Here is a 23,066-nt window from a genome sequence, read left to right as displayed (position 1 = left end):
GTCAGAGCATGATTTATTTATTGATTGTCTTCCTTATGAGTGGCGGTCGGGGATGAGCGATGGTTTTTCCTACCAATCTATCCCCCTAGGAGCATGCGCGTAATACTTTGCTTTGATAACTTCTAGATTTTTGCAATAAGTATATGAGTTCTTTATGACTAATGTTGAGTCCATGGATTATACGCACTTTCCTTCCGTCCACCATTGCTAGCCTCTCTAATACCGCGCACTTTTCGCCGGTATCATACACCCACCAAATACCTTCCTCAAAACAGCCGCCATACCTACCTATCATGGCATTTCCATAGCCATTCCGAGATATATTGCCATGCAACTTTCCACCGTTCCGTTCATTAAGACACACTCCATCATTGTCATATTGCTAGCATGATCATGTAGCTGACATCGTATTTGTGGCAAAGCCACCATTCATAATTCTTTCATACATGTCACTCTTGATTCATTGCATATCCCGGTACACCGCCGGAGGCATTCATATAGAGTCATATTTTGTTCTAAGTATTGAGTTGTAATTGTTGAGTTGTAAGAAAAAAAGAAGTGTGATGATCATCATTTTTAGAGCATTGTCCCAAGTGAGGAAAGGATGATGGAGACTATGATTCCCCCACAAGTCAGGATGAGACTCCAGACGAAAAAAAGAGGCCATAAAAAAAGAGAAGGCCCAAAAAATGAGAGAAAAAGAGAGAAGGGACAATGTTACTATCCTTTTACCACACTTGTGCTTCAAAGTAGCACCATGATCTTCATGATAGAGAGTCTCTCATTCTGTCACTTTCATATACTAGTGGGAATTTTTCATTATAGAACTTGGCTTGTATATTCCAATGATGGGCTTCCTCAAAAAGCCCTAGGTCTTCGTGAGCAAGCGAGTTGGATGCACACCCACTTAGTTTCTTTTGTTGAGCTTTCATATACTTATAGCTCTAGTGCATCCGTTGCATGGCAATCCCTACTCACTCACATTGATATCTATTGATGGGCATCTCCATAGCTCGTTGATATGCCTAGTTGATGTGAGACTATCTTCCCCTCTTTTTGTCTTCTCCACAACCACCATTCTATTCCACATATAGTGCTATATCCATGGCTCACGCTCATGTATTGCGTGAAGATCGAAAAAGTTTTGAAAATGTCAAAAGTGTGAAACAATTGCTTGGCTTGTCATTGGGGTTGTGCATGATTTAAATACTTTGTGTGGTGAAGATAGAGCATAGACAAACTATATGATTTTGTAGGGATAGCTTTCTTTGGCCATGTTATTTTGAGAAGACATAATTGCTTTGTTAGTATGCTTGAAGTATTATTATTTTTATGTCAACATGAACTTTTGTCTTGAATCTTTTGAATCTGAATATTCATACCACAATTAAGAAGATTTACATTGAAATTATGCCAAGTAGCACTCCGCATCAAAAATTCTGTTTTTATCATTTACCTACTCGAGGACGAGCAGGAATTAAGCTTGGGGATGCTTGATATGTCTCCAAAGTATCTATAATTTTTGATTGCTCCATGCTATATTATCTACTGTTTTGGACATTATTGGGCTTTATTATCCACTTTTATATTATTTTTGGGACTAACCTATTAACCGGAGGCCCAGCCCAGAATTGTTGTTTTTGCCTGTTTTAGGGTTTCGAAGAAAAGGAATATCAAACGAAGTCCAAACGGAATGAAACCTTCAGGAACGTGATTTTCTCGCCGAATACAACTCAGGAGACTTGGACCCTACGTCAAGGCACATAACAGGAGGCCACGAGGTAGGGGGCGCGCCCTACCCTACCAGGCGCGCCCCCACCCTCGTGGGCCCCCTGTTGCTCCACCGACGTACTTCTTCCTCCTATATATATCCACGTACCCCCAAATGATCAGAAACGGAGCCAAAAACCTAATTCCACCGCAACTTTCTGTATCCACGAGATCCCATCTTGGGGCCTGTTCCGGAGCTCCGCCGGAGGGGGCATCGATCATGGAGGGCTTCTACATCATCATCCAAGCCCTTCCGATGAAGTGTGAGTAGTTTACTTCAGACCTACAGGTCCATAGTTAGTAGCTAGATGGCTTCTTCTCTCTTTTTGGATCTCAATACAATGTTCTCCCCCTCTCTCGTGGAGATCTATTTGATGTAATCTTCTTTTTGCGGTGTGTTTGTTGAGACCGATGAATTGTGGGTTTATGATCAAGTCTATCTTTGAATAATATTTGAATCTTCTCTGAATTCTTTTATGTATGATTGGTTATCTTTGCAAGTCTCTTCGAATTATCAGTTTGGTTTGGCCTACTAGATTTGTTGTTCTTGCCATGGGAGAAGTGCTTAGCTTTGGGTTCGATCTTGCGGTGTCCTTTCCCAGTGACAGAAGGGGCAGCAAGGCACGTATTGTAACGTTGCCATCGAGGATAACAAGATGGGGTTTTTATCATATTGCATGAAACTATCCCTCTACATCATGTCATCTTGCTTAAGGCGTTACTCTGTTTTTAACTTAATACTCTAGATGCATGCTGGATAGCGGTCGATGAGTGGAGTAATAGTAGTAGATGCAGGCAGGAGTCGGTCTACTTGTCTCGGACGTGATGCCTATATACATGATCATACCTAGATATTCTCTATGCTCAATTCTATCAATTGCTCAACAGTAATTTGTTCACCCACCGTAGAATACTTATGCTATTGAGAGAAGCCACTAGTGAAACCTATGGCCCCCGGGTCTCTTTCTCATCATATTAATCTCCATCACTTTATTATTGCTTTGCTTTTACTTTGCCTTTTACTTTTTACTTTGCATCTCTATACCAAAAATACCAAAAATATTATTTATCATCTCTATCAGATCTCACTTTCGTAAGTGACCGTGAAGGGATTGACAATCCCTAAGCGCGTTGGTTGTGTTGAGCTATTGTTTTTGTGTAGGTACAAGGGACTCGTGCGTAGCCTCCTAATGGATTGATACATTGGTTCTCAAAAACTGAGGGAAATACTTACGCTACTTTGCTGCATCATCCTCTCCTCTTCGGGGAAATCCAACGCAGTGCTCAAGAGCTAGCAGCAGTATCTTACCTCCCCTTGTAGTTGAGGGATATATCTTGGTTTTTGGATCTCTCAAGTTCTTCATAATGATAAGCAGATATAGATCCCAAGTGACTCGAAGAATAGAGCTATGTTCCCCGGCAACGGCGCCAGAATATAGTCTTGATAACCCACAAGTATAGGGGGTCGCAACAGTTTTCGAGGGTAGAGTATTCAACCCAAATTTATTGATTCGACACAAGGGGAGCCAAAGAATATTCCCAAGTATTAGCAGCTGAGTTGTCAATTCAACCACACCTGAAAACTTAATATCTGCAGCAAAGTATTTAGTAGCAAAGTAATATGATAGTAGTGGTAACGGTAGCAAAAGTAATATTTTTGGTATTTTGTAGTGATAATAGCAATAGCAACGGAAAAGTAAATAAGCGGAGAACAATATATGGAAAGCTCGTAGGCAATGGATTGGTGATGGAGAATTATGGCGGATGCGGTTCATCATGTAACAATCATAACATAGGGTGACATAGAACTAGCTCCAATTCATCAATGTAATGTAGGCATGTATTCCGAATATAGTCATACATGCTTATGGAAAAGAACTTGCATGACATATTTTGTCCTATCCTCCCGTGGCAGCGGGGTCCTAATGAAAACTAAGGGATATTAAGGCCTCCTTTTAATAGAGTACCGGAACAAAGCATTAGCACATAGTGAATACATGAACTCCTCAAACTATGGTCATCACCGGTAAGTATCCCAATTATTGTCACTTCGGGGTTAACGGATCATAACACATAATAGGTGACTATAGACTTGCAAGATAGGATTAAGAACTCTCATATATTGATGAAAACATAATAGGTTCAGATCTGAAATCATGGCACTCGGGCCCTAGTGACAAGCATTAAGCATAGCAAAGTCATAGCAACATCAATCTCAGAACATAGTGGATACTAGGGATCGAACCCTAACAAAACTAACTCGATTACATGATAGATCTCATCCAACCCATCACCGTCCAGCAAGCCTACGATGGAATTACTCACGCACGGCGGTGAGCATCATGAAATTGGTGATGGAGGATCGTTGATGATGACAATGGCGACGGATTCCCCTCTCCGGAGCCCCAAACGAACTCCAGATCAGCCCTCCCGAGAGGTTTTAGGGCTTGGCGGCGGCTCCGTATCGTAAAACGCGATGAATTATTTTCTCTGATTTTTTTCTCCCCGAAAGCGAATATATAGAGTTGGAGTCGAGGTTGGAGGAGCTCCAGGGGGCCCACGAGGTAGGGGGCGCGCCCCCCCACCCTCGTGGACAGGTGGTGGGCCCCTGGTCTTCATCTTTTGCAAGGATTTTTTATTATTTCTGAATAGATGTTCCGTGAAGTTTCAGGTCATTCCGAAAACTTTTGTTTCTGCACATAAATAACACCATATCAATTCTGCTGAAAACAGCGTTAGTCCGGGTTAGTTCCATTCAAATCATGCAAGTTAGAGTCTAAAATAAGGGCAAAAGTGTTTGGGAAAGTAGATATGACGGAGATGTATTGACGTGCTGCAAAAATAGTTTATGACCTTCCAATGTTCAAATGGCTCTTTGAACCATCTATCACTATGAAAATTTGCATAACCTGGAGAAGTGCGGTGTAGTCGTCGATCTCATATGGACAACAATAAATCATTGTTTTTATCTTGATCGATGAAGCAAATAATCAAACTGGAATTCTATTTATATTGAACAATCGATTCGATCTCAGTAAAAATGAAATTGAATTTCAATGCACTTCTTTGTTACAAACTTACAATGAGCTTTCCATGTTTTTTCTTCATAATGTGCTATTCCTCTAAAAACATCTCCTGCTAGAAACGGCTTCCTCTTCCTCGCCGATCAAAACTATAGCCTTCACGGCGTCGACTGCGCAAGGCGGTGGATGAAATCTCGTTATCAGTCGGCTGAGTGTAAGCTTTTCCCGTATTCTTTTCAGGGCAGTTGTATTTTTATATATGGAAAAGATAATTTGTGTCCAGTAGAGTATATCGTGTTTTTTATATAAAAGGATTCCGAAAAGCATTTTCTCTTCAATAATTATATAAATATTGTAAAATTATATGTTTAAATAACGGACAAATTATATATGGAAATAATGGACACAATCTAATAATTATCGTTCATATCTAAAAAATATGTCCACTTCATATTTAAAAATTGTTGACTATGTACTAAACAAATATCCTTATAAAAAACTTCACACATATGTGACAATTATTCATGTTGATTTAGTATATGTTCACGTGTGTTAGAATACATATTTCATATAATTTAACATATTTACATATTTTGTCTAAAAAGGTGGAAAAATAAAATAGTCAAAAGCTACGGTGACTTCGTAAATCTCAAGATGATGTGCCGGCTTAGTCTTTCGGAAATACTTATAAGGGTAGGGTGTGCGTGTGTGCGTTCATAGAGGTGAGTGTATGCGCGTGTATATGAGCGCTTGTGTCTGTACTGATGCTCAAAAAAAAGAAAGAGATACCTGAAAGAATACAAAAAAAACCAATAAAGAAACCAAAAAAGGAAAACAGAAAAGGCATGCAAAAAATATGAAGATAAAAGTGTTGCCCATGTTTGAAGCTCTTCACCCGATGATTGCTTAACCCCGGCGACATATGCTTGCGACAGTTGCACGACGTTGAGCGCAAAGTGGGTCGGCCAAATCACACTACTATTGTGCGCATGGGCAACAATTTGCCGCAGTGAGTGTCTAGTAGAAAAAGAACTATTGAAAAAAGCAATAGAGAAAAGAACATAAAAAACTAAAAACTAAAACTAGACACAAACCTTATAGAAGGTTCCTAAAACTTGAAAAACCACAAGTATGACGTTCCCAAAAACTGAAGTATACCGCTAGCTAAATGATTCATCCCAATTGCTTTTCCAGCACACCAAAGTTCAAGTCACGCTGGTGCTCACATTTTTCTGCATTTATTTCAGCCTTTTTGGCGATGTGTGTTCAGTAGGAGGAGATGTTTCCGTCGACTACGAAGGCGTCTATGGTGACTTCATCAATTTTAAGATGATGTGTCGGCTTAGTCTCTCGAAAATGCTCACATGAGTAGGGTGTTCGTGTATGTGTTCATATGGGTGAATGTATATGCGTAGGTATGCGCGTTTGTTGTTTGCACTGTGTTAAAAAAATTGGTCTTCACATCGCTCCTTCACGGTCAACAATCTTCCGCGACAAGTAGCAAATAGGAAATACCCAATCAGGAAGAATGGTCCTAAAGCTGTCGATACCTATTCAACGCTTCAGGCGCCGGTTATAACATTAACCATACCGAGCTCACATCCTTCGATCTAAGCAGGTAGCGGGAAGTTCTTCCTAGTTTTTGGGAAGCTTCTCGAAGCTTTTCCAGCCTGGTTTTGCGAAGTTTCTGAAATATTTTGACCTTTTTTCTTTTTGTTTCTAATTTTTCCAAACCTTTTTCTTCTCTTTCCTTTCCCTTTTTTCAAATGCACGAAATTTTTCAAAATTTGACTTTTTTTACAAATCCATAAACTATTCTCAAATTTGTAAACTTTTTCCAACTTTGCAAACTTTTTTTGAAATTTCATGAAATTTCTGTAAATCCGTGAACTTTTTCAGTTGTTGCTAAATTTTTAGTGCACTCTATTCGAATTTCATGAAATATAATTTCAAACATGTGAACTTTTTAGTTTTGCTAATTTTTAAATTCATGGACCTATGAAAATATGGAATTTTTGGAGTGAACTATTCCCAAATTCGTGAACTTTTTTCATTTTTGTGTACTTTCTCAAACTCGTCTAGTTTTTTGAACTCATGAACTTTTCTCAATTTTTGTAAACGTTTTTTAAAATCTTTGAACCATTTTTAAAAGGCACCGTTTTCTTTAATTTTATGCTTATTTTTAAAATTTATGAACCGTTTGCAAATTTGTGATTTTTATTCAGATCTAGTACCTTTTTTCGAAAGTCAATGGTTGACTGCTCAGCCATGAACGAGCCGAGCGAGCGAGCACGTTGGGCAGGCCCGAGTCCGTGGCTGCGTAAGCGCGAATTCTGCAAAGGGGCGCCTGAAGCGCGGTTTAGGAGGACTCTCTAAAGTTTTCTCAGTCGTGGAAAATAACAGACGTGTAATGGACCAGTCTATTTATTATTTCTTTTCTTTTTTTGGTTTCTTCTTCTAATTTATGTTTTTGAAATTCTATTTTTAGGCGTTTACTTACTTAGTAAGTTTATTGTTTATCAATTAGCTCCCTTATATTCTATTTTCAATTTAAATTTCCTTTTCATATTTTCCTTTTAATTTATTTTTAGTTATATACATACATATATATATATATATATATATATATATATATATATATATATATATAATACATGAATGTATATTTTGACATGCATGAACAAGTTTTTTCAAATACATGAAAGTTTTGGAAATAGATACATATTGCCTTTTGTATATACTAGTAAATGGCACGTGTCATGCACGTGTAGAGATAGTTATTAATACACATACATGTGGGTAATTTTAAGTAGTATCATATTTCACAAAAAAGGTTAAGTAGTACTACCCCCATTTAGGTGAATAAGTCAGTTCTAGGCCATCGATTTGAGGAATTAAATATGTGTTATATGTCATGAAAAGTATATCACTAGATTTCTACACGGATGTAGTTTTTAAATATATATTTTTTGTCACATATAATACATATTTAAATAGTTAAATCGTTGACCTAGAATTACACGAATGACTCATTCGCCGAAACGGAGGTAGTATCATGATTTGAACTAATTAATTATTAATTATAAAAATTTGCACGATTTAATAAATATATCTATGAAATACCGAATTTATGCAATATAGAATACCATGAGAAAAAGTATACCAGGTTCGTCCTCACATGTTTGTCTTAATAAAGTTTAAATTTAACTTCAGTTCAAACCTGCGATACTTATTATGGATCGAAAAAATATTAGATTGAGCAACGGAGAGAGAATTGTTTGCAAGTTATTTATCGCTAGAAAATAAAATAATAATTTAAACATTAATTGTATCTGTTTACAAATCAGAGTTTTCACAGAATTGTTGATAAAAACTAAGAAAAACAAGGGTAATAAATATTTATAAAATATATTTACAAGAGAAAGTAAAAGCTATTTAGCTGTACATATATACATTTTCATTTTGTTTGTCATTGTTTAATTTATTTTAGCCTGTGCGCCTTTAGAACAACTCTAGCAGACCCTGCAAAAATTTGCGGGTTCATGAAAACCGCTTTTACGGGTCAAAAACATACGCGTCCGAGCAGAACCCATATCTAAACCTGCATAAATTGAAAAACTTTTTTCGCGGGAGAAATTGCATAGACAGAGTTCATCACATACTACATTGTTCATCACATACTACATTGTTCATCACACTACAAGCATACATACTACGTTAAGCTAGTACTAGAGGGGCGGATCTAAACGGCGGCTAGGTCGCGGCAATTGGACGACGCCGTGGAGGAGCCGGACGCTCACTCCTTCTCACCGGAGCTGCAGAGATCGACGAACTTCTCCGCATGCTCCACGCGGATGCGGCGCCACTCCTCGGCCTTCTCCTTGGCGGCGACCGCCTGCCGCCACTCGAGGGCTTCGAGCTCCTCGGCATGGCGGCGACGCTCCTCCTCCTCGCGCACGCTCCGCTCGGCGAAGGGCGGCGGCGACGGTGTTGAACTCCACGACGTAGTCCTCAGGCCCGATGACCCCGCGGTGGCCGAGCAGAGCGGGCTCCTCAGGCTCCTCCTTCACCGGCACGAAGGGGAACGGCGCCGGCGACTCTGGCTCCTCCTCCTCGTCCGACCACTCCCTCTTCACGGGGAGGAAGCCCGCGGAGGCGGCGGCGGAGGATCCGGCGTACGAAGAACGCGCGGAGGAGAATGACGCGCGCCGGCGGTCGTACTCCACCGTCTTCGGCAGTCGAAGCTCTCCGGCGGCGAAAGCCCGCGGTTGGTCCACTTCCACGCGCTGCGCTTCCTCGCGCCGTCGGGCCGGACGCGCCGCTCGCGCTCCGGGTCCCTCTCACGGCCGGATCGGCTACCGGAGCCGCGTCCGGAGCTCCACATTCGCCCCCACATGACAGCTGGAGACAGGGCGGAGGGTCGCCGACGGCGAGAAATTGGGAGAGGAGAAAGGGGATCGTGTGGCTCGCGGCGGCGGGGGGATAGGATTTAGACCCGCAAAAGGGTCGCGGAACCGCACTTATAGTGCTCGGGGCGTGCAGTTTGCGAGCTGCGGCAAAAGTTTTTGCGGGCCGGGTGAGTATGCGGGCTCTTTTCTGGTTGCAAAATTGGCCCGAGCCCGCATACTCGTCGGAATTTTTACGAGCCGAACGTTTTGCGGGGTCTGCTAAAGTTGCTCTTACCCAGGCTACACCATCACATGCTTTCTCTCTCTCTCTCTCTCATTATGATACGTACTTGCTAGTTGCCACTGCTAGTACTCCTGGTGCCACTTTACTCTACTCCTGCATGCATCACCGGAGTCTGCTGGAAATTTCTGGATAGTGGCTTGGCTATAAGGCCAACTTCACCGCGCGACCTCAAACGGACGTCCGGTTTGGCCGGATTTTGTCTCTTTGAGGCGCCGATGGGTTCACCCATGTCCGCATTTGTCTGATGAGTTGTGGGTGCGCCCAACGCACGGCCGCTCCCCAAAACCTGTCCCGGGTGGACGTGAATAAAAAAATTTAAAAACTTAAATGAAATGACTAAAAAATTAAATAAACGCAGTTAAAAAAACATAAACATATATATAGGGGTTACGGCCATAAAACGGCACAGTTTATCAGTCCACTTAAACAGCCCAGTTCATAATTAACATAAAACCAAAAAAGGCCTCCCGCTCGCTCCTGTCGTGCCTGTCGATGTCGTGGCCGTCGCCGCCTTCACTGGCCGCCGGTGTCGTCGTCGTCGCTGATGAGGCCGACGTATTCCGGCGACGTCCACAGGTGGGCCGACGGTCCGTGGTGCACGGGGGCGGCGGGCTGCAAGGTGGCCTGTGGTGCCTGCACCACCTCCTCCCGAGGCGAGGCCTCCCGCTCCGGCGATCGCGGCGGCGTGGGGCACCAGTTCACAGCCCCCAGGGCGGCCGCCATCTGCTCAGCGGAGCACGACCAGCTCCACCCCTGGCCCACCAGGTCAGGGTGGAACGCGGCCACCGGCGGCTCCTCCACCACCTCCTCCCGAGGCGTCATCTCCAGCTCGAGGATGGCGACGTCGCCGGCCGCGGAGAGGGCCATCGTCGCCTCGAGGTCCGCCCATTGGCGCTCATCGTGCGTGTGCATGGAGTCCTTCAGCACACGCGCCATGAGTCAGGCCTCCTCCTCCGCCGTCATGCGAGGAGGTGGGGGTGGTGATGGAGATGGCGACGGCGACGGCGTGGGCGTCAGGCCGCGGACCTGCGTACACCCACGCGCCTGGGGAGCCGCTCGGGGCTCACGTGGTGCAGCGAATCCTCGCAATGTAGGCCATCAGATTAACATATCCAACGGTTTATATGCAGCCACGTATACCGGTAACACAAGCCATTAAATTTGAGCCGTCCGATTAGAAAGATCCAACGGTCCATATGACTTGCTACTCGTACACTATATAGGAGTATAGATAAATATGTTCGAAAAAGAAATTAGGGAAAACTTGTATATTTTTCGTTACAAAATTTATTTATTTCTAAATATTTTCTGAGATTAAAAAATCACATACTTGTATGGGTTTGTATGGCAAGATAATTTTGAGGTAATGGACCGCACCAGAAGCAACAAATAGGAGCAGGAGGACACCGTGTCTTATTTGATGCTCGCTGCGTCAAATTGTTGTACAAATGCACAAGGCACACAATGTAGCTATGCGCATGCACACATACGGCATGATATACAATATTCTTCACTTTTTTCTTTAGCCTTTTACACTTTCATTATTTTTTCCTTTTGCTCCAAAAATAAAAATACTAAAATAAATAAAAACTGTTCGGATTTTTGAATAAGTGTTCACAGATTAGAAAGTGTTCATATTAAAAAATAAAAATGAAAGAATTTTAAAATATGCTTTGCGTTACAAACATGTCTGAAAATTTTGAAGAAAAACCACAATTTTTACAAAATATCCGCATTTTAAAAATGTTGAACATTTGAAAAACTGTTCAAAAGTTTTTAAAATAATCTACAATTTTATAAAAATGTTCACAAGTTCAAAAATGGTCATGTTTTCCAAAAGTTTTTTAGAAAATGTCTGCTCGTTTTTAAGTGATCATGAGAGCTTTATTTTCAGTTTTGCCACTCTTGCTTTTGCCCACTTTGCTTATGCCACTCTAGAGTTTAACATTTCACTTTTGCCACTATTAGCTTTTGACAATATATCAATTTTGCCATTCAGTGGCAAAATCAAAATTTTCAAAGTGGCAATTCTGATACATTGCAAAACCTAAGAGTGGCAAAAGTGAAATGAAAATTTATTGTTTTTGCCACTGAATGGCATTTGTGATGTATTTTCAAAAGCTAAGAGTGGCAAAAGTGAGATGTCAAATTCTAGAGTGGCATAAGAAAAGTGGGCAAAAACTAGAGTGGCAAAAACAAAGTTTTCCCTTTATAAAATGCATTCAGTTTTTTCCTTAAAAACGTTCATGTTTTTTGAATGTTCTCAATTTTTTAGAAAATATTGGTACAATATGTGCGATGGGACGGCCCACCTAGAACGCTTTCTATGTGGCAACCCTCCTATTAAAAAGGTAAAATTAAGCCAACCACAACTTCTCACAACAATTTGAAGCTCTGGAAGATCCCACTAATGGTTAAACATTGTGGATTGCTTGGTCTTCCCACCATTCACCACATCAGTTGTTCGTTGTGGTCGGCCTAACGCGTCTTGGGCTGCTGATCTGAAGGCCTACTTGGGCGTCCTCTAGTTAATTGCAAAGATGCTATCACACGCACGTGCCAAACAAGTCTTGCAGGTACTCCTACTCTAGTGTTGTTTCTCCTGTCATTGTTGATGCTCGATTCCTTTCACCCTAGAACCGCTGCCGACGCCCGTGGCCCCATGCGCTTTCCGCATGCACGCTAGCTGAGGGAGCGCCCATGGCCCCCACATGCTTTAGGCCTTATTCGGTTGAGGCGGTTTTGGAAGGGGATTGGCAGGGATTGAGGGGGATTAGATCCCCTGCAAGCCAAAATCCCCTCCAGTCCACTCCAATCCTCTTGAGAGGAGGTTTAAACGAACAAGGCCTTAGAAAGAAAATATGACAGGAATATGCGGGTTAACTGAAGCAAGGTTGCAAAAAGGGAAGCAATGCGGGCGCCCATGGCCCCCACACGCCAGGTCTGCATGTCTGGCTTGTGGGCGCCACTACGTGCGTTAGGGCCTCAAGGCTCCGCCTCAACGTCACTCAGACTATATATTCATCAAGCAACATATGATGTGGTATTTTCCTATCGGGAAAGCCTTCGCCGATCTCCGTTACATAGAGAATGATTGGCATGTGGTTTTCTTAGGTTTGAGCCGGGTTTTATAGCATCAAGGCAGTGGTGCGATGTCTGAAAACTTAAGCAAGAATGATGGATGAGAAAATTTGCGAGAGCAACAACCTCCTCTTCAGTTTCCTCGCGGATTCCCTAGCCTAGAACTGCATTGCCTCTTTGCTGTTTTTTTCTTTTGAAATTGCTTTACAGACGACATTGCATGCACGATCCGTGAACGATGCGTCCTCCCCAACAGCGCTTTTTGCATGCACGCTAGCTGTTGACGCTGCCAAAGTAGGATTGTGCATGCGTCGGCCGTAAATTTGTCATCCTTGTAGCTCTTTTTCTTTTGCCTCTTTGCCACCTTACCAATGGACATCAGCAGCACTGGGACAGAAAGAATATCTGGTGCTCCCACCCCTAGGGTGCTCCCGGTGCTCCATACTTGATAGCACAGTCGTGAATGTTCAAAAAATTCTGAAAAAATAGCATGTTCACACAACATCAATTTATGTTGTCACAAAATTTGAAATCAAAATTCGAAACATTGCTCAAGAAACATAAATGATAAATTCAATAGTAAATGGTACTCCCTCCATAAAGAAATATAAGAGCATTTAGATCACTAAGTAGTGATCTAAACACTCTTATATTTCTTTATAAGGGGAGTACATAACATAAGTTGGCTTTAGATTTGGCTCATTATCAAATTAACGTCAGTTTTGTCTTTTTTGTATCTCGAGCAATGTTTTGAATTTTGATTTGAAATTTTGTGACAACATACATTGATGTTTTATGAATGTGCTAGATTTGTTTCAAAATTTTACGAACATTTTAAAATGCGTGGAGCACCGAAAACACTCCAAAGGTGAGAGCACCTGATACATTCCCCACAAGGATAGGGGATGGCGCATGCAATATGCTTGACCATCCGTTCTGTTAGGCTAGTCATAGTGGGAGTAACTTAACTAGTAACATAGCGCATTCCAATTTTTTTTTGCTTATGTGGCAAGTATTTAATGTGAGATAGTAACATAATATGTTACTGTAACATAGCGCTTCCCAAGACAAAATAAGTCTACAAGCTAATAAATGAAGCCATCTAAGACACTACTATTATGTTACTTTGCATTATGAAGATAGTAACTTAGACTAGTGTTATGCATATGACACTAGTCTAAGTTACTTCCCACTATGACCAGCCTTACGCCTTGTGAAAACCGTTGGATCATTGCCAACCGCCATGTGGTGTGGTGGCATGTCCCTTGGTTGGCTTGCTGCCACGTGTTAGATTTGGTACTAGTTGTATACGCATAGGGTAGTTTTTTAATCTCTTTTTTGTGCATGGGGCCTTTTATGCAAAAAGCGAATAAGCTGATCATCCCCAAATTCTCCATTACTTACCAGCATAACACAGTGATCACTGAACATACTCAACACATATATAAATTTACCAGCTGTTAAGCACACGGCGAGAACAACGGCTCTATTATATCTCCGTGATCAAACGAGTACATATAATTCACATCACAGTTATCTGGATACAGTACACAGTAATTACTAGCAGCACAGAGAGAATTGAGAGAACAATTACTTAAGCTAGCGATCGTTTCCACGATCGAGATCACCATGGGGTATGGATGGTAATCAAAGTGAGGGGGCGCAGACGACGCAGGCGAGCAGCAGCATGGCGGACGACGCGGCGTCCTCCTCCTCGCTGAAGCAGCTGCGCTTGAACCGGCACGCGCCCTTGCCCTTGCTGCTGTGCAGCCCCAGCAGCAGCTCCTGCTGGTAATGCCGCCTCCCCCCGCCGCCCGACCTCGCCGCCGTCGGGTGGTCGTGCCGCTGCCGGCCCTGGCCCCGCCGCGCGCCCTGGCCGGCCGACCGTTGAACCATCCTGTATGTTCTGCTCTGTGGATTTTGCTGGAGGAGAGCAGAGCGGAGTATTCAAACGGCGAGTGGGCGAGGAGACATGGACGTGTGGTGCGGCGTTATTTATAGAGGGCAGTGGGTGCTGCTTGCCCCTGTGGTCTGGCGATATTGCAAGAATGCCATATGGCATCATATCAGAGCGAGCTTTATTTCGAACGCATTTGGAGGCTACCGCCGGGCCGGAGGATTTGAAACCACAGAGTGAGCTGAACGGCGCGCATGAACGTGGTGGGGCACAGAGCAACCACTGTTCATTCAACGGATCCAGCTACCTGCTACGGGCCGCCGCTAAGACTTGTCATGACGTTCATGCACATCACATTAATCAAATCAAAGAGATTACATGTACGCGGGTGTATCTTGTTTACCACAATATTACTTTTCTGGCTTGCACTAGCGGAGCTTAGAGATTCTTTGTGAAGGTCTTTCATTTTTGGTAGTTTAGATTAAGAAAAATATAAAAAGTCTTAAGCGCCTCGAGAAATTACTCCCTCTGATAAAAACAAGTGTCGTGGCTTAGTTCAAATTTGAGCTAAAGCCACAACACTTTTTTTTTTGGATCGGAGGGAGTAGTATCTCGTCATTTGTCACTCCATTAATCTTTCTCTACCTCCATTGTTTATTTGGTTTCTTTTTCTTAGGGGGCGATTGCACATGCACTTGGATTTTTTCAATCTAGTAAAATCAACCAACACCGTTTGACCCAAGATCTGACGGCCGAGAGTCTTTCTTCCCCGCGAATTGCCCACACTCCCTCTAAACCCCAAACGATCCAATCACCGGCGACCTCCCCGAACACCCGAACTCGTCAAACCTTCGCCCCCCCTCCAACTAGGATGTCATTGTCGCGTCGTCCCCTGATCCACACCGTTTCTGTTTGAAGCCTTGCGGTGGCGCCCCCGTCTCCACCTCGGAGTCGCGCATCCTCTTCTCTCCAAATTCGATTGACGCGGCGAAAAAAATTAGGCTCCTACTCAATAGCAAACACGTTTTTTTTTCATAATATTCCTTGTTCTTGCTTGGCTTCTTAAATTTTTAAATCATGTGTTCATCTCTTTCAATATATAAAAAGAGAATCCGTTCAGGCAGAGTAGAGACAGTAAGAGCATAGTATATGCTGGCGTCGGCGTAGATTTTCTACTGACCATAGCATGGAGATCGAAGCAGCAAACTAACCAGTTGACTACCTGCCGGCCCCAGAATTCACATTCACAAATTCTTGGCGAATTCAGCACAAGATCATACTATCAATAGCTGACAAAAACCAAATTATGGGAGGCACATGATTGGCACGTTACATGCATGGCCAGGACCACCCATGTGGCTCAGCTGATTAGGACAACCAAATTTTGTGCTAGCATGATACTAGATGCCTTTGCTTTCATCATGACCTAATTTCATCCATAACATAGGTGCAACTAATTAATTATTGCATTGAGTTTACCTAGGAAGATCACTGCGCTTAAGTTTATTGTAAGTAAGAGTAGTACGATCAAATTATAAAACAGCGATGTAGTTAAAGGATATGCTCATTTTTTCCCACAACCACAAACAGTTTCCACAGGGATAGATTGCTCCTCCGAGAGCTGAATATTCCAGACTGGTAACAAACATGATCAAAATGTTCGACGTTTGTATTGAGATTGAAAATCTTGTCATTCCCAGCTAAGGGATGGTAGTCGGCAAAAAAGTTTTTAAAAAGCGGCGGCCAAACTATAATTTTGATAATCCAAAATTGTTTTACACACAATGACTTTTTAGTGAACTACTATAACCTTCAATATGTTCAGTAAATGGCTACAATTCAAAATGCAAAGTGCGACCGAAAACTCTTTTTTTGCCTTGTACAGACCCATGACTATTTTTCCGTGAAATTCATTTTCGCCAAGCTAAACTAATTAAGTGCATGTCGGATGCATTAATAATTTGTGTGTCCAATTGCTGCAAAGTGGATAAAATGTGTATGTCACAAGGGGCCACGTTGTAGTGAACTGCCACATGGCTTGTTGCCCAAAGCAAAGACCCTTCAACAGACGCGAATGATGTGGGGCAGAATCATAATTATACAAGTCTATTTAGAAAACAAAAATCATGCAATATCTTCCCTAGGGCCGGGCATCGCCGGCCGCAGGTCTGCAGACGGTATCCGACATGCTGTGCGTACGCAGTGCAAGCTGCCATTTGTTGATAACTCGGTCACAAAATTCGGTTTCTAGGGAAGACAACGAGATACTACTCCCTCCGATCCAAAATAAGACAAGATAAAACATTTCAAATGAAGTTGATTGTGGACTAAAGAAACCGATGGGGACACGCGTATGCAACTTAATCTGCCTCGTCAGTACTTCAATACTTGTAGTAGTCGCTAGATGGTTTATGGATGTTGATATAATTTTTATTATTTTTAATGCTCGTTGTACTGTCATGATTGAAGATAAATAAACAGAAGTAAGTTTGTGCACTTGAATGTTGTACGCGGGTTGCCGGTCACATCGGTTCTCGTTAGTTGCATGCACGCATAGGTGCATATGTACGTGCGTCCATTCTCCATCCACCATTGAACCTAAGCTAGCCAACAAGAGACGACGGTCCTGCCCAGCCGTTCAGATGAAAGGGACCTATTCATAAGTTCCAGACAAACAACGGTACAGTATCACGAGCATGTACTACATGCAATGCAATGGCGCTCTTTTGATCATGATTCCTCGAGAAGATGGGTGCTTTTGGAAGCCTGGCTGGCAGAGGCACGATGAGGAGTAACGGGAAGGACTCTTTCGTGTTCGGCCCACACATTACACGAATGATAGAAGCTCTCCTCCCAGATACAATAAATTCAAAAGTAATAGTATTACTAAAAACAGTTTTTTTTAATGTTCATGTTAGTCTAACAAGCCTTTTTGACATTTGTTTTGTGAAACAGGATAACAATGTTTCGTCAGTGAAAAAGATAAAGTTAAATGTAACATTTGGCGTTCGGTTTGTTTTTCCGCACGGGTCAAATGGCTTAAGCTTTTCCACGCAAAAAAATTGCAGGTAGCATTTTGGGTGTGACAATGAGCACGTCAATTCTTTTCAAAAGAAATTGACACTTGCAAAAAAGAGCATTTTTTATGGGCAGGAGTATATGCTCCTAAGAGCCGAAATGAAATTCTATTATATACCCTCCAAGTTTACGGGGAATTATATCAAAGTTCCCGTTAGATTTATATCTCGCTTACAGCGAGATAAAAGCTCCCCTCGCCTGAAGGGTTTTCATGTAGGTACAGTTCGGGCCGTCCCATACTAGTTTACTGTCTATCGCTGGTTTTTGAGTGCGGTATTTTTCTGTGTTGTCTTTCTTTTTCTGTTTTTCTTTGTTTCTTCCCGGGTTTCTTGATTTTTTCCATTTTACTTTGTTTTCACCCTTTTTGGTTTCTCTCATAGTTTTTACTATTTTTTGTTCTTTTTTCTTTCTTCGTTTTCCTTTGTTTTGTTCTCGGTTTTCATTGTTTTTTTATTTTCTTTCTCTCTTCATTTTTTCATTTTTCTTTCTTTCTTTTTCCCCCGCTTTTTCTTAGTTTCTTTGGTACATTTTTCGTATACATGGAAAATATTTTTTATACACACGTTTAACATTTTTAAATACATGATTACCTTTTTTGAATTTTTTTATGTATATTGTTTTCCATACACATTATATTATTTTTATACATCATGAATATTTTGTACACATTTAATATTTTAGAAATACACAATTAACATTTTATAATACATGTATTTTTTATGTCTACTTTTTTCATCGACATTGTATTTTTTTATACATCGGGAACATTTTGTATATATTTGCTTCAGTGTTTGTAGTCGTCGCTAGGTGGTTCATGGATCTGGTTGTGATTTTTATTACCTCTAGTCTTTTTTGTACTGTCATGATTGATTATGAATTACCCGCAAAAAATGATTGATTATGAATAGATCAGGAAGTTCTCTCGCAAAAAAATAAAGGTACATAATCACGAGGATGTACATGCCGTGGCGCTCTTTTGATCATGTGACCATATGACCCTATTCCTGAAGACGATGTGGAGTAACGGGAAGAACGACACTGACTCTTGACCCATGCATGCATGGACTCTTTTGTGTTTGGCCAATACAGTACTCGAGCTATATACATCCATTGTTCTTGCAAAAAAAAATTGATACACATGCATTGGTGTAAAAAAAAGTTGGCGATTTTACACCTTTTTTAGTATTAGAGGCTCAAGCACGCTTCGCCACGCCGTCCTTCATTCGTGGGAAGAACTCCTTTTATCTGAACGTGTTATTGGAGTCGGTTGTTTCGTTTTGGTTCTATCTACGCTGTCTTGGGTTTTAGTTATGTCATGACAATGCTTATTTTTATTTGTATATCATGTTGGGCTGCTATTGGAGACGATAATTATTATAAGAGGAGTGGAGTTGTCAAATACATACATATTTCGGTCTCGGTGTCAGCCGGTGATGGTTGTGGGAGCCCATTACAAGCTCTTTTCCACATTGAGGCCCTGAAATTGCTGCTATAACACTCACATGAGCCAGCCCATGAAGCTCTCGCTCCGCTCACCTCTTTGCTCTGCTTGCCCATTTAGCTTTTTTATAGGTCGCTCCGCTACTAGCTTAGGAAAAAAACAGCTACCATATTGTTTATTTGAAAAAGGTCACTAAATCACAAGGAGTACACATATTTAAAAAAAACTAGGATTTTTAAATATTCTGAATTATGAAACATGAATTTTGAAAAAATATATTCACATGTCTAATAAATATTCATGCATTTCTGAAAATATTTACAAATTTGGAAAATGTTCGCACATTTTAAAATGTTCACAAACTTTGAAAATGTCTGTAAACTTTAAAAATATTCATGAATTTTAAGAATATTCAAGAATTACAAAAATATTCATAGTTTTCCAAAATGTTCATGACTTTTAATAAATATTCGTGAATTAAGATGTGAAAAAGAGAAGAAAAAAGTACAAAGAAGCAAAAATAAAAACTATTAAAACCATTGAAGAAAAGAAAAAGAAAAACCATACAATACCTTCTCAAAACCGACCAACCCAGCGACACACACCTTTATAGTCGGGGCCCATAACGCCCCCATAGTCTTCGACACACTAGGAGGCTCCAAATCCGGAGAGCTTAGTATCTTAATATACGTGAATTAAGATGTGAAAAAGAGAAGAAAAAAGTACAAAGAAGCAAAAATAAAAACTATTAAAACCATTGAAGAAAAGAAAAAGAAAAACCATACAATACCTTCTCAAAACCGACCAACCCAGCGACACACACCTTTATAGTCGGGGCCCATAACGCCCCCATAATCTTCGACACACTAGGAGGCTCCAAATCCGGAGAGCTTAGTATCTTAATATACGTGAATTAAGATGTGAAAAAGAGAAGAAAAAAGTACAAAGAAGCAAAAATAAAAACTATTAAAACCATTGAAGAAAAGAAAAAGAAAAACCATACAATACCTTCTCAAAACCGACCAACCCAGCGACACACACCTTTATAGTCGGGGCCCATAACGCCCCCATAATCTTCGACACACTAGGAGGCTCCAAATCCGGAGAGCTTAGTATCTTAATATACGTGAATTAAGATGTGAAAAAGAGAAGAAAAAAGTACAAAGAAGCAAAAATAAAAACTATTAAAACCATTGAAGAAAAGAAAAAGAAAAACCATACAATACCTTCTCAAAACCGACCAACCCAGCGACACACACCTTTATAGTCGGGGCCCATAACGCCCCCATAGTCTTCGACACACCAGGAGGCTCCAAATCCGGAGAGCTTAGTATCTTACTATATTCGTTTGGTCAGCCTCCCCCGCTCCTTTTCTCTTCTTTGATAAGCTGAAAAATCACATGCAAATGACATCCTACCCTCACCCAAAACATTTTTGTCCAATTCATGTGCAGTCATCTCTTCTCTATCCCGAAGCCTCACCCGAGCTAAGGCCCCTGCCTCCTCTGCTCTTGCCACTTCACCCCTAGCACCGGTCCACATCTTCATCCATGACCATCTCATCTCCCTTCCCTTTTTGGGCATGAGATACATGACACTTTAGTCAAAATGGTATATTTATCTTCCTTAATACTATACTCCTATTAACCGTAATCTTAAATGGTAAACATTTTTTTTGCTTAGAGCTGAACGAGGACGACCACCAACCATGAATTGGACCGAACTATCTCATGACCTTCTGAACACAGCTCACGTGCCACATTATTGAGTGATCCCCTATGAAGAAAGATGCCAATTCCCAAAAGCCAACGCACATATCATGTTCCGATTGAACTGCCAGCCCGCTTATCACGTGCCCCGATCCAGCCGCCTTCCAGTCGAACAGCAGCGCACCAACCAACACACCTAACGTTGTTGTTGTTAAATAAATGGAAAATAATATATTTGAATCTTCCTATATTTAAGCATCTCACTAACTTTTTCTATTTTCCATTTTTTTCACTAGTTTTTTCTTTTTCTGTTTTCCCCATGTTCGAAGTGGTTTTCCCACGCAATGTTATGGAATCTTAGGGGGTGCCATAGTTTAATCTAGCAAACCTCTCATTTAGCGTCTACTGTGTAAACAATACCATGATAACTTTGACCCGGGAGGAAAAATTGTTAAAAACATACCCGATAACTTCTTTGTGAATAGCATGATAATTTGCGCACCGCAAACCTGATAACTTATGTACGAACAACGCGGTAACTTTGACTCAGTCCGGTAACGTCTCTGTGGTAATTTACACGCCGCAGACCTAATAACTTACGGATGAACACCATGGTAACTTTGACCCGAGGGAAAAAGTTGTTGATAACATACCACTGATAATTATGTGTAAATAGCATGTTATTTTACGTACCGCACATATGATGACTTATGTACAAACATTGTGGTAATTTTGACCCGATTTTTTTGTTGAAACATGCCCGATGACTTTTGTGTGATAGCATGGTATTTACGCACCGCATACATGATAACTTCCATACGCTGGGCTTGGTTAATTGGACCCAAAATAAGTTGTTGAAACATACCTAAATAATTTTTATGTCAAAAAACATAGCAACCTATGTACCACAGGGACGGTAACATACATACCCTAGGATGGTAACTTTGAACATGAAAAAAGTCATCGCAATATGCAAACATAGTGTCTAATTTCAAAAGTCTCATCGTGATAAATTTAATGGTGAAAACACATTTTGAATGGGACTTATAGTTTGAGCTAGAAAACATTTTGAATTTTTGAAATGAGGAGAATGTAGGATGGCATCCATTTTTTGTCCTCTAGTGCATGCATGTGTGTGTATGTGAGGACAAGGTTGGGGGCTGATACCTATTGAGTTTTTGTTGGTTTTTCCGTTGAAGAGAAAAAGGGTGATGCAGCAAAGTAAAGATAAGTATTTTTCCCAGCTAAGAACCAAGGTATCAATCCAGTAGAAGAAACACACAAGTCTCTAATAATTGTACCTGCACAAACAAACAAATACTTGCACCCTAACACGATAAAGGGGTTGTCAATCCCTTCACGGTTACTTGTAAGAATGAGATATGATAGTGATAGATATAAAAGATAAGTAAAAGTGCTAAATAAAATAAAAGTAAATAGATTGCAGCAATGCATTTTTGTGTTTTTGGTTTTGTAGAACTGAAAATAATATGATAAAGCATACGGTGGGTAAATAAATTATTGTTGAGCAATTGATAGAAAAGCACATAGTTATGACGATATCTAAGGCAATGGTCATGTATATATGCATCATGTTCGAGACAAGTAGACCGACTCATGCCTCCATCTACTACTATTACTCCACACATCGAACGCTATCCAGCATGGATCTAGTGTATTAAGTTAACAAGAACGGAGTAACGCCTTAAACAAGATGACATGATGTAGAGGAATAGATCCAATCAATATGATCAAACCCCATCTTTTTATCTTAATGGCAACAATACAAATATGTGGCATGTCCATTTGTCACTGGGATTGAGCACCACAAGATTGAACCCATTGCAAAGCACCTCTCTCATTGCAAGAAAAATCAATCTAGTTGGCCAAGCCAAATCACTAGATCGGAGAGAAATACTAAGCTATATAAATCATGCATAAAAGAGTTTAGAGGAAACTCAAATAATATTAATAGATAATCTGATAATAAACCCACAATTCACCGGATCTCAACAAACGCACCGCAAAAGAAGGTTGCATCAAATAAATCTCCAAGAACTTCAAATAGAAGATTGTATTGAAGATCGAAGAGAGAGAAGAAGCCATCTAGCTACTAGCTATGGACCCGTAGGTCTGTGGCAAACTATTCACACATCATCGATAGGGCAGCAAGGTTGATGTAGAAGCCCTTTGTGATCGAATCCCCATCCGACAGAGTACCAGAAAGGTCCCTAGATGGGATCTCACGAAAACATAAACTTGCAACGGCGGAAAAGAATTTTGATGTGCCCTTTGGTATTTAGGGAATAATTGGTTATTTATAGAAGAAATATTAGGGTTGGAAGTGCCACGGGGGGCGCACAAGCTTGCCCCCC

General features: G+C 41.1%; 1 protein-coding gene across 1 annotated transcript; it reads right to left on the bottom strand.

Annotated features, from left to right (window-relative positions):
* Positions 1 to 14,026: 14,026 nt before the first annotated feature.
* LOC119296962 lies at positions 14,027 to 14,517 on the bottom strand. The gene has a single exon (XM_037574950.1). It carries the CDS (start codon positions 14,460 to 14,462, stop codon positions 14,214 to 14,216), a length of 249 nt encoding a protein of 82 aa, XP_037430847.1. The 5' UTR covers positions 14,463 to 14,517; the 3' UTR covers positions 14,027 to 14,213.
* Between the last annotated feature and the right edge of the window lie 8,549 nt (positions 14,518 to 23,066).

This window comes from Triticum dicoccoides, chromosome 5A (assembly GCF_002162155.2).
Source record: "Triticum dicoccoides isolate Atlit2015 ecotype Zavitan chromosome 5A, WEW_v2.0, whole genome shotgun sequence".
Classification (NCBI taxonomy): Eukaryota; Viridiplantae; Streptophyta; class Magnoliopsida; order Poales; family Poaceae; genus Triticum; species Triticum dicoccoides.
Note: the sequence above shows the minus strand (reverse complement) of the source record. Positions and strands in the feature narration are given on the sequence as shown.